The sequence below is a fragment of the Cicer arietinum genome, chromosome 5 (assembly GCF_000331145.2).
Source record: "Cicer arietinum cultivar CDC Frontier isolate Library 1 chromosome 5, Cicar.CDCFrontier_v2.0, whole genome shotgun sequence".
Lineage (NCBI taxonomy): Eukaryota > Viridiplantae > Streptophyta > Magnoliopsida > Fabales > Fabaceae > Cicer > Cicer arietinum.
In genome coordinates this window covers 69,899,987-69,912,496 of record NC_021164.2, presented here as the reverse complement: position 1 = coordinate 69,912,496, position 12,510 = coordinate 69,899,987, and the positions used below count along the sequence as shown (strand labels likewise).

General features: G+C 27.1%; 1 protein-coding gene across 1 annotated transcript; it reads right to left on the bottom strand.

Moving 5' to 3' along the window:
• Positions 1 to 9,168: 9,168 nt before the first annotated feature.
• Positions 9,169 to 12,509, bottom strand: LOC101506760 (uncharacterized WD repeat-containing protein C3H5.08c-like; the record flags this gene model as incomplete). Its single annotated transcript, XM_004502856.4, has 7 exons — positions 9,169 to 10,126; positions 10,792 to 10,885; positions 10,971 to 11,050; positions 11,162 to 11,213; positions 11,333 to 11,490; positions 11,637 to 11,727; positions 11,856 to 12,509. Coding segments are annotated over 7 exons (1,659 nt in total), but the record flags the coding sequence as incomplete, so codon positions are not given.
• Position 12,510: the final 1 nt, after the last annotated feature.

Genomic DNA, 12,510 nt, shown 5'->3' with positions numbered 1-12,510 from the left:
TTTGTATATATACAATCGTGCCATATATCTTCACTCTTCAGTCTTGTGGGCTCATACACGTACTGACCCGGCCCGTTTATTAAAAACAAAATATATATATTTAACCCGCCCAATAATAAATTCCTATAATATTTTGAACAAAATTAAAGTTAAAATAAAATTCGAATTGAATTAAAAAAAATAAAAAACAAATTTTTCAATTCTAACAATTTTTTTTAGTAAAATAGATGTGAAAATTTTTTCAATAAAAAAAAAATTAAATTTTTTTTCTGATATTTTTGTAACAAAATAAATTTGAAAAAATTTAATTGATTAAATTTGGTTAGTTGATTTATTTTAAATATGTAGTTCAATTCATGAACTATTTAATTGATTTGATTTCTTTGTTGTAAAGTGTTCAATTAACCACATATTTTGCACACCTCTTTTTCACGAATTATGAACTAACATGTCTTCATAAATTTGGAACCTCTAATTATTAAGAAATAAGTAGTAAAAATAGTGATATTTAATAAATATTACTTTTTTTATGGAATTAAATATTTTTCCACTAAACAATGTTTATTAAACATAAATTGTGTTTGTCAAAAATATTATTATTGTTATTACCGCCAAAATTTTATCAAATACACTCAAATAAAAGTATATTAAAATATATTATTAATGTTAATTTAAATCTTAAAATATGAATCTTAGGCAAACTCGTATTTCCTAGGTAAACTTGACTCGTAAACTTATACGAGTTTACTTCATATTAAAATAATGTTAAAACTAATTTCTGCATTACATATATAGTTATATGTAATCATAAATTCATCAAAAATTATAAAAATTTAAATATAAAAAAAAAATACTAAATCACCGTGATAGAGTGTCATACTCAATTACTTTAAAGTACCAAAATAGGTTGATTATCCCACAAAAATATTAAAACATTAAACATAGATCCTAAAAGTTGGCCTAAGTATTAAATTCGATCAATTGAGTTTTAAAAACTGAACTCATAAACTCGTGTAAACTTGTTTGAGTACAACTGACTCCACTGCGTTTGAAATTAGCTAACTTGTGTAAACTCATTACCACTTACGAGTATATCATATTTTGATTCCACAATCGAGTCTACTCAAAATCATGACATGAACTCGTGGAATCAGACGAGTTTATGAGTTACCACACAAGTTTAACAACCTTGTATGTAACTAGTGCTTATGACTTTGAAGAAGGACCGATCAAACTACATTCCTTTCTTCGACCATCTTCATTCAACATGTTTTCTTTAACTGTTGACATTTTCAACTTTCCACTTGGAGCTGAATTGGTCAACGTCACAACAAAGACTTCCCAATTACCAGGCAAGAAACTCAACAATAACAACACTTGCAACTTAACATCTAATTTAATATATGTTGTTGTCAATTGATTCACTATATTCTGAAAAATAATCATATGTTCTGTCATTGAATCTCCGTCTTTTTATATCATATTCACCAGCTTCTAAATCAAAAATGTTTTATTTTGCACATTGTTTCGTTGATACATCTCTTTTAATTTCTCTCACGTTTTGTTAGCATTTATTTCAATTTCAACATGTAGATATACTCTCAAATCCAACCATTGTCTGATCAAGGTCATTGCCTTTTTATTCATCTTCTTCCAATTATCGTCAAATTTATCTTTGGATTTAACAGTATCACCCTCAATAAGATCATTCAAATATTTATTATATATCATGTTTTCTATGAAAGTCTTCCAAAGTGTGTAATTAGAATAATTGAGTTTAATCATATTCAGACTTTTATTGTCCTCATCCATTTAAATGCTCAAACTAAACCATCGGAGCTCTAAATACCACTTTGTTGGAATAACTATCTAAATAATGCAGAATATTTTCCCCTCAAATGTACAGATAAATGGTCAAACAAAAAATATAAATCCACATAGCAACAACAATTGACAGAAACCAAATATGAGACACAAACAGTTTTAAACGTGAAAACTTCTCTCAAATTGAGAGAATAAAATACACGAGAGTTTTCCTAATTAAATTAGAAAACGTCAATTAACAATAGTCATCACTAAAGAATAAAAACTAAATAAATAATAAACAATCTTTCATTAAAGTGTGTGTTCTAAATTAACTCTCAAATAATGTAAAACTACTACCACTGTACATGTAAAGTGAAAGTTTGCTAGAAATAATATATTAAAATTGAAGGTCAAATAGAGAAATTTTACTACAAATTAATTACTACTTGAACTAAGCTTTTTGTTCTTCCTTTCCCTGTTCTCTTTTTCTTCCTCATGCCTCCATGTTTTATTTTCTAGTGGCACCTTTTTGCTCAATTTATGGATTTCAATTTTTTTTTCTCCGCATAGGTCTAGCTCAATTAAAATACATTATATTTTTTTCTTCTTTTTTCAATAATAATAATAATTTTAAAATTAATAAAGTTCGATAGATTCCACATGAAAAGTGAATCTATCTAACAAAAATGTAAAGATCCAAATAAATAAATTAATTTTATTTATTTCTTTTTACTGGGTATCAACGATCAAATAGATATACAGTCATTTGCTGACCTTGGTAAAAGATTTGCACGGCACATTTCACACAAAAAAGAAAAAGTAGATGTGTACTCCTCTTCTATTTTTTGTGTCACAAATATATAAAATAGATATTTTAGTCTTAAAATTATAAGAATGAATCAATTTAGTTTTTTTAGTTTACGAAATAATAAGTTAAAGAAAAATAAGAAAATATAACTTCAGTTTTAACTAGTTTTATGAGTTTACAATAACATTTAATAAAAAAAAATTAATAATTATTTTAAAAAAAGTTATAAAATAAATTTACAATAAAATGATAGATTCTGATTGAGCGACGGTGTAAAATTATTTACACCGTTACATAATCAATAAATTGTAAATTAATTCTTTAAGTTAAAGTATGCAAATCAATTTAATCCTTCCATTAAAATATTTCTTAAGTAAACGATAATTAAAACCAATAAAATACATACATAAAATACTTAAACACAAAACAAATATAGAATCTTTAAAATTATGGTGTAAAATTTGAATAAATTTATTGATGATATATTATAGTTTAAGGGATTGATAATGTCAAAGATTATAATGTCCATTTCATGTAATATTAATGGTAACTGTGTGAGTTGAGTTACTCATTATTTTTGATAATTAGATTTCGCACCGTAAAATAGACCGTTGAAGATACTTCATTAAGAGAAGTTTTTATGTACATGTGTTTCTGGGGTGATTATCATTCCCACTAAACTCTTGACAATATTTCTATTCTCAAAAGGTTGATATCAACATAGTAATTAAAATAAAATATAAAATTACCATCAATACTATTAGAGGTACGAGACATAAGGTTAAGAAAAGCATGCCACACATAATTTGAGAACGTAGGAGTCATATGGTAGAAATTTTACTTTTAAATTTATATAATCAACTAATTGAAAATAAAAAAGTTGTTCTATTAACAATTTTTTATTTATTTAACTTATGAAAAAGTCTTAAAATATGAAAGAAATAACAACAATATTGATAGAAATAGATTAGGTCAAATTAGATTTTATAATACACGAAGGTAATAATAAATTAAGTAAAATTAAACTTTATAAAACTTGAACTTATTCTATCTAAATAGATAAGATATAAATCTAATACAGTAACACGAAATTTATCTTCGATTTTTATTTAGAGTCTGGTATTTAAAAAATATAGTACGCGTTTTTAAAACTTATTTCTCATTAATAATTTTAGACGTATAAAAAGATATTTTTTAATAGATTAAAATTTTTATTTCAATTAAATTAAATATTTTTTAAAAACTTAACATGACATTTTAAAGTATTTGAATTCATACAACATCATATTTAAATTTATTTTATTATAATATATTTTAATGTCAAAAATTATTATAGAATATTATAATTAAATTATTAAAAGATTGATAAATTTATAATTTAACTCAAAATTTTAAATATAATAATAATAATAATATTCAATGAGAAGATGCAAAAAATCAATCAATCAATTTCTCTTTCAAAAAAATTATTTTATTTCACCTAGACTAGGTAAAATTTTTGAATTTTTTTTGTTAAAATACATATTTGTAATGGCTATGAGGACTATTAATTAACTTATACTTTTTAAGAAGAGTAGTCAATCATTGTTAGATTTTTAGATTAACTATACTTTACTATGAATATATTATGCGATATTTAATCGTTAGTTTTAAATTTTAGCTAGATTTGTTGTTTCCTTGGGCGAACATATAAGGTATATTACGAGTATGATGCAGCTAAAAAATTGTCTAATAGAAACAAACCATATTTCTTGCCAGAAAAATCAGAGCACATGAGTCAGGTACAACCACATATAAAATTTAATCTGAACTGCAAACAAGTATAACTGAGAGTGTGAGACTGTAGGTGTGTTCTGAGTCATAGATTTTATAAATAGAATATCAGCAACAATTAGAACAAAAACAAGGTGCTGGAAAAATCCATACCATACTAGGAAGACTTGTAATTGCATCAAAAATAAAAGAACAATTTTACTGAAGTCGAAAACAATATTTCTAAATCTCATACCATACTAGGAAGAAAAAAACTACATAGCTACCGAATTTCTTTATCAAATTTTCCGTTACACATATGTGTTTTATAAAATTTGTACTGCAAATCGATTTTTTTTTTTAAATTTTCGATATAAATTTCAAATATTTTGAAAAACGTGTTTTCAAAAAATTGAATTTAGTGAAGTGATAATATTTTTTTTAAAAAGAGAGATAAAATATATAATTTTTATCAAATATGGGTATAAGAGTATAACCATAGTAGTGCAGGGTATAAGAGTATAACCTAGTTTCAAATCTTATTCTAAAAAATTATTTCTTATTTTCGATGCAACAAATATATCGAAATTTGAGCCTTAGACTTTCTTTTAGACTACAAGGATAATCTAAAAAATGGAATAGAGATTATTACATCAATATTGAAAATTAAGTCAATAAAATTGAACAATTTGCCTGAAAAATAAATCTAACAAAATTGAACTAAAAGTATACGATAAATAAGGTAAAATATCTCTTCTTATATAACTAAATCATATATCTGTGCGGTGATCGAGAAAAAATTATAAACTAATATATTTTATTATTATTTTGAGGAATTAATTTTTTTAAACCGAAAAATATGAAATGGAATATAATATTTTGTTTCATATTAAATTTTAAAATGCATGAAAAATGATTCGTCAAAAAAATCTACACCTATTATTTTGTATATATAGTGAAATATCTTCTATCAATGTCTATGAAAATGGAGCTTCTAAAAAGAAATTAAACACTTCAGTCCGACTTGTAATTATTTTTTACAAAGGCTTGTAAAAAAATTGTTGGTTGAAAAACAATTATAATAAAAACTTATTCTACAATAAGATAATGACTATTGCAATTTTTATAATTTATACAGAAAACAAATAGAACTAAAGAAATTAATAAACACATTTTCCAAAACAACAGTTCATACAAAATTCAAAAAGTATTTTAAAAAATATATAAAATCAATGATTAAAATGTCCATAATTTAGAAGACAAGGTCAACAAAATCTAAAAACATTAAAGGATGTGAATAGTCAATAAATTGAGATATTAAAAATATGCTAATAATTAAAAAAATCATTTGAAATCCTTTAATAAAAATAATTATTTTTACAAATTTTAATAAAAATAATTAATTTATTATATTCATGATTTTGAAGGAAAATATTTTCTTTAGTTGCTAACCAACCTTTGATGTATAAGGATAAGGGTATTAACAATAAAAATAAAAAACATACAAATAATGTTATCAACTTAATATATTTGTTTTAACTTTTTATACTAATAAAACTTAGATTAAGCATTTTTGTATTGTTTTTGACCAAAAACAATATATATAAGTTTAGGGAGACACATCAAGAACCATCAATTTTATTAAAAAATTACATTACAATTTATGTTTAACATTCCAATTACAAAATTCTAAACTTGTACTCAAATCGTGAGTTAAATTTTTAATCATTTGTGTTGATCGCATTTGATGGTGTAACTTTATTGGTTCAATAGAGGTTCCAGCCATGTTGCAAATTTGAAGGTTTTCTACTCAATATAAAAATATTAGTAATTGTGTTTATTTTGTAAAAAACAATTGTTATTATATAACTTAGTTACGTGTTTCTAAATTTTATTGCACCTTGTGGCATTCAAGTAGCAAACATTGATACAAATATCTATAATCATAAATATTTTGTACGAAATTTTACACAAATATTCATTGAATATGAACTTGACTATTTTTATAGTAAAGAACTCATGTGTCAATATACAAGCACGTACATTCATAAAAATAAAAAAAAATAGAAAGACAAAAGAATTAAATAATATATATTTTTTAAATAGTTAAATGATATGTATTTTTATGTATATATATGAATCTCATGTCCAAAATTTTATGGTCATTCAAATATTTTTTCTTTTCTTTTATAGTTGCTTTTTACTACAATCTAAGTCAAGTTTCGTTTCTGTTTTATTTAAGGAAATGACATTTATGTTTATTACAAGAATAAAATTAATGTCTCTTTTAAATAAATATATATTCATCTGAAATTAAATATAAATAAAATTAATAATAATCAAATACATCAATCTTTTAATTACTAGTTCTATTTATATTTTATTTTGAAAGAAACATAAGAGAAAATGAAAATAGTTGAGTATATAAAAGTTTTGAGAGGCAAAATATGCTATCAAAGCAAAGAAAGAAAAAAACATTAACACCATGGTACCAAAGTTCTGCATTAATTGTTTCAATTCTTCAAAATCCTCAGATATTATAATACAAGTGAAAGCATTGGATTTACTATCCTGGATACCATGCATGACATAAGTAATGAACTGTTAATGTGATTTTAAAACTCATACTTTGATTTAACTCAATTATAAATCTTTTTGACAAAAAAAGTCTCATTTTTCTAACCCAAATTACAATATAGTCGATGTTTTGAACAGTCAAAATGACGAATCTAAACATACATATGCTTCAGCACAAGCTTTACAGCCGATACAATATATGAGAGAAAAATACTTATATGTGAAGATCATGAGACAAGCTACGAGCTCAAATGTTATTAAAATAAAAAAGGAAAATATTGTTATCAATTAAATTGTCCCCATTTAAATTATCACTTGAGCTATTATTGAGATAAAAGAATCATTTGAAATGCATAACAAAGTACATATATATATATATATTGCTTAACAGTTAAGGAAACTAAACTATGAAAAGGCTATATCATAAAAACACTTTATTGTAAAAGTAGTTTTTGAGTTAACAGGATTTTGACTCTAAAATAGTAAAATTTGTGGTAAAACTCGATATTAAATATATAAATATAAATTATTTTTTATTCAATATACTTTTAATCAAAATCAATTATATATAAAAAATTCACCTAAAATTAATTTAGAATCAATGTTTGTGATAACAGATTCAAAAAAATATTACACTAAATTACTTCACATTTGTTTATTTCCGACTAATTTAAGATACACTTTTTGATACACAAATACTTCTTGTGTCATACTTAGAAGAACAGTGTTAAAATGTTTCAACTTTGACTATGATTATATCAACAAAATCAACTGAAAACCCTTCAATATGAAAGTGGAGTTAACTATGGTAAAGAAAAATTGTACACCATAAAAAAAAAGGAGTAAAATAGATAAGAAAATGAAGTGTACCTTTGAAATGTTGAGGAAGAATCATCACTATCCCTACAGTCACAAGCTCTGTTTCCTTACCTTATTTCTCTTTTTGTTTTACAAATTTCCGAGCATGTTGGTTGTATACTTCTTTTTTATAGAGGTAAAAACAACATTTTCTTAAGATTTTTGGAGAGTTTTTTTTAGAAAAATAATATAGATTAGGAGAGTCCTACACTCCCACTCCACAATTCATTATTTATAAATTCTTAATAAATGTAATGAATTAATCTTATTTAAACTAGCATGTTGAAGACAATAACGTCTATTTGTTTGCTTTATTTTTAATAATAAAGACAGTAGCCAACCTCCATTATAGACAAAATTAAACTTAAAGATTTTTGGATGGAATTCAATCATTTAAAATATTGTTATTATTTTTAATTCAAAATTAAAGTAGGATGAATTTATATTTGATTTCTTAAAGAAGGATAAATTGATTCAAAAATAAATTTGATAATTTAGATTTTATTTAAAATTTAAATTAGGATTGAAATTTTTTTTATTCAAATTTTAAATTCTAATTAGATTCAATTATTTGATTAGATAAAAAAGATTAAAATTATAAATAAATTAGTTTAAATAAAAAATAAATTAGAACAACCAACGATACCATTACTAACTCATTTGTATATGAAGAAATAAAAAGAAATTTGTAGAATCTTTGGGTCATGTGGTGGTATGGAGTAGAGAAAGGATAACTAATCAAAGTATTGAAGTTAAATAAGATAAATGATCAAAAGAGTAATTTTGCATCTTTTTATAATAATAATTTTATAAACAAAAATATAAATCCTTCCATCCCTTAAATTTTGTTTTTCAAATTAGTTGAGAATTTCTTTTTCATTTTTCTCCCTTCTCTGAAAGGACTTTCATCCCTTTCTATCCCAACTCCCAAAGAACATAGTGATTGTATACAAAATTTGATTTTGATGGAATGTTTTTTAGTGGGAAGAAAATAAGGTTTGGTCACATCCAGTTATCCAGAAAAAAAATGGTTCGGATATAATTTTCAAAGGGGTTAGACAAGAGTGCATGAAAGGAACAATACTTGCATTCGTGTTCACAATTTTTTTCTTCCATATTTAATCATTTTAAAACTATACTGCTACCTTTTTGCCTTGGTCAAGAAAGCTACTTTGTCCTTGATTTCAACCACACTCAAAGCGACCATAGTAGATTCGTAGTACACATCACCACCTTTAATTTCTTTTTTAATATCAATCACACGCTTGAATTCTAACCATGCACACTCATCAATTTTGATCCACAAAAATTGGCTATTAAACAGTTACAAACAATGCTAACAAAGTGCTTTAAACTACATAAGCTCATTTCGTAACAAAACTTCAATAATTTTTTATATATATATATAAATTGATATCTATTGTATAAGTTAGCTAATATTCACAAAAATAATGTTAAAAGAAAAGTAGGATTCTAGTGGCCTGACTCTACAAGCAGGCCAATTAAATCAGTGGCAAACTAAAATAAATGTACAAATCCTCAAAGCATGTCAGAAGGTTTGTCATCTAACATGAATTTAACTATTAGCAAAATCCTACTTCTAGGCTCTAGTTGAACTCAAAGCTTCATTTTTTTGGATTGGTCTATTGGGAATCCAAGACCTTGAAATTGAATTGAAACTCCTTTATGAATTCAAGGCAAAATTCAAAGAGCTTTGAATTTGAGGGAGTTACCTTTTTTTTTCTCCTCACATTCCTTCAAAGGGAAACAATCATGTTCGAGACATTGTTGAACACTAAAGCCTAACGGGCAATCCAAAGTTGTGAAATGTCTTAATGGTTCCATCAAGACCAGCTGCAACAACTGATAGTCCCCATGTTTCTGGTACACAATTGTGATACCATTGATCTTTGAGACATAGCTTTCCATCAATGGGTAAATCCCAACTAGGAAGATTCTCTTCGGGCCATGTCATAGAACCACGACATGAACCATCAATGGAGAACCAACTACCAAAAGAAAAGCGTTCCGACTCTCTAAAACCGGGAGTAAACGCTAATTGGTGTGGCTTTAATGAAGAAGAGTCAGCTAAATTGCTGCAAGAGCATCTTCTTTCCGCTCTCATGCCTGACCAAGGTACTGCAACGGTGACCCCCTTGGAGCGGAAGTACTCGCAAGAACTCTCAGATTTTCTCTGCTTGGAAGAAGTGTTTCCCAAGTCATTGGAGTTCCACATATACACACGAGAATCCTCTCCGACCGAAATAACGTGTTTTCCACTTGATGTAAATGAACCAGACATCTGACTTCCTGACATCGGAAGGCCTGCAAATTGTAGTATGACCAACCAACTTAGAATATTCCATTTAAATCAAGAGTCAATAATGTGGACAATGGAGTTAAAAGTTACATACAAAACCTAAAACACAATTAAGCTTGTAGTTAAAACATGCATACTATATGAGACCCCTAACCGCTTATTGCCAGATCATATTATCTACATGATTTAGCTCATGAACTTATGAATCTGGACATCTAACCTATCCATGGAGAGAAATAGAAAGAGAGATTTTGTACAGTATTTGACATGGTCATTACTTCTCATTAGATATATACAGGTTAGGCATTAATACTGAAGCAGATATTATTTCCATTTTCTGAAACATTGATGAAGACTAAAAATAGAAGTATGTGACAGTGGAAAGACACCAGATATGAAGATCATGCTGCCATATCATGCAATGTGTTTAAAAATATTAACAAATTCAGCAATGATATGGCCTACTATTTATTGCTAGATATATATATTTAAAAAAAATGAGAAACATATAACAGAGAAAAACTGACTATGATTAACGCATAGCAAGCTAAAGGAGAACATTTAAGGACTACATTACAATGCCAAGGGCGGAAGCAACAAATATTAAGCTCATAAATGAGATCTTTTTGCAATGCCAATTATACAATCTTAAGCAAGATAGTATTGCTACCTTTATATGTCTGAACGAGTTCAACGCCTTCCAATATTCTAACTTTAGAATCTCGTGATGTGATCATAACTCTCTGATGGTTTTTCTGGGAAAACTGCAATGAAATTGAGTGTTCTAATGTCAATTAAGGAATGTAAAAAGCATAACACTTAGGCAGTGACAAATTTCAAGAATAAAACCTGAATGCTAGTAATCTTGTTGCCAGATGTTTTCTTCTTTCCATTGACACGAATATGCGCCTCGAGCTGGAAATGTTTACCTAAAACAACAAAATCGATATTAGAAATTACTTTTAATTCATGTCACTTTTCCTTTTGCATTATATTATTATTAGTCATGACATTGGACATGAGTAAAGCCAAGTAAATACCTGAAGCAACATAAAACCGGCAAGTGCCAGAAAGGGAACCAACTACAAACCCCTGCATAAATAAAAACCAATTAGGTTCAAATAATTACAGAGGAAAGTTACCAGAAATGCAACAACTAAAAATAGATACAAAATTCTGAAAAGATTTTCAGTCAAGTATTCATAACATACCTTCCCATCTGGCTGGTAACTTATAGCACTTATGACATCGTGCACGTCTGCCCAATCAACAACTCGCCTTTCGTGTATTCCCCATATTCGGACTTTACCATCTATGGAGCCACTGATGAAGTAATTTTCATTGACTGGGTTGAATTGAATGCAAGTCACTGTTTCCAATTAAAAGGAGACACAATCATGAATATACTTGTGCAGTAAAGATGTGCTAATACTTAGAGTCACAGCAAATTATGAAAATGAATCAAGCATATGCTGCTAATATGGTAATAAGTAAAACAAGGTGATCTTAACTTACCATAATCTTTATGATGGAAAACTCTTAAACATCGATCACAACCAATTTTCCACATGCGAACAGTTTTATCCATCGACGAGGAAAGGAGGACCTGCAACAGATAAATTAGTTCAGATTTCATTTCATATACAAGTAGCAATCAGAAGAACAAATAAAGCTTATAGCTTAAATACGTGACAAAAATAATAGTAAGCTTTAGCAAGTTAAAGTAAAACTCACATTCGAATCAGACCAAGCCAAATCCATCACATCATTGGAATGACCATATAATTCTTGCGTCGGGGATTCATCAATTTTGAGAATCCTATTAGGAAGAACAACAGGGGGTCGACGCAACTGTTTCTTCTCGGAAAAAGATATGTCATCTTTCAATTTGTTAACGACACTGTCTTCTGCAGCAAAGCATATACTTAATGCATTTGGCGATGAAACGCGCCATATACGAACGACACCATCTTCACCTCCAGTAGCTAGATACTGACCATTGGGACTAAATTTCATAGTCCAAATTATTCCCTTGTGTGCTCTAATCTCTTGTCCAATATACATAGCACTCAACTCCATCCAGTTTTTCTTATTATGCCTTACATTAATACGACGAGATTTTTTGGCACTCGTGTTATTAAGTTTCGATGTTACTTTCCCTCTCACTACTTTCCCGCTGTTCACTAATTGCTGCCACCAGTTTTTCATTATCTTTTTACCCGTATCAATAGCACGAAATTCAGATTCATTTAGATTCCCAGCTTCTCTATGTATAAGCTCTTGATTTGAACATGATAGCTCATCTACCTTCCCTGGAATACTTGCATCTTGTTTATCATCTTTGGCTTCTCTTTCTGAAGCAACCAAGTTCTCAGAAACTTGTTCAGCA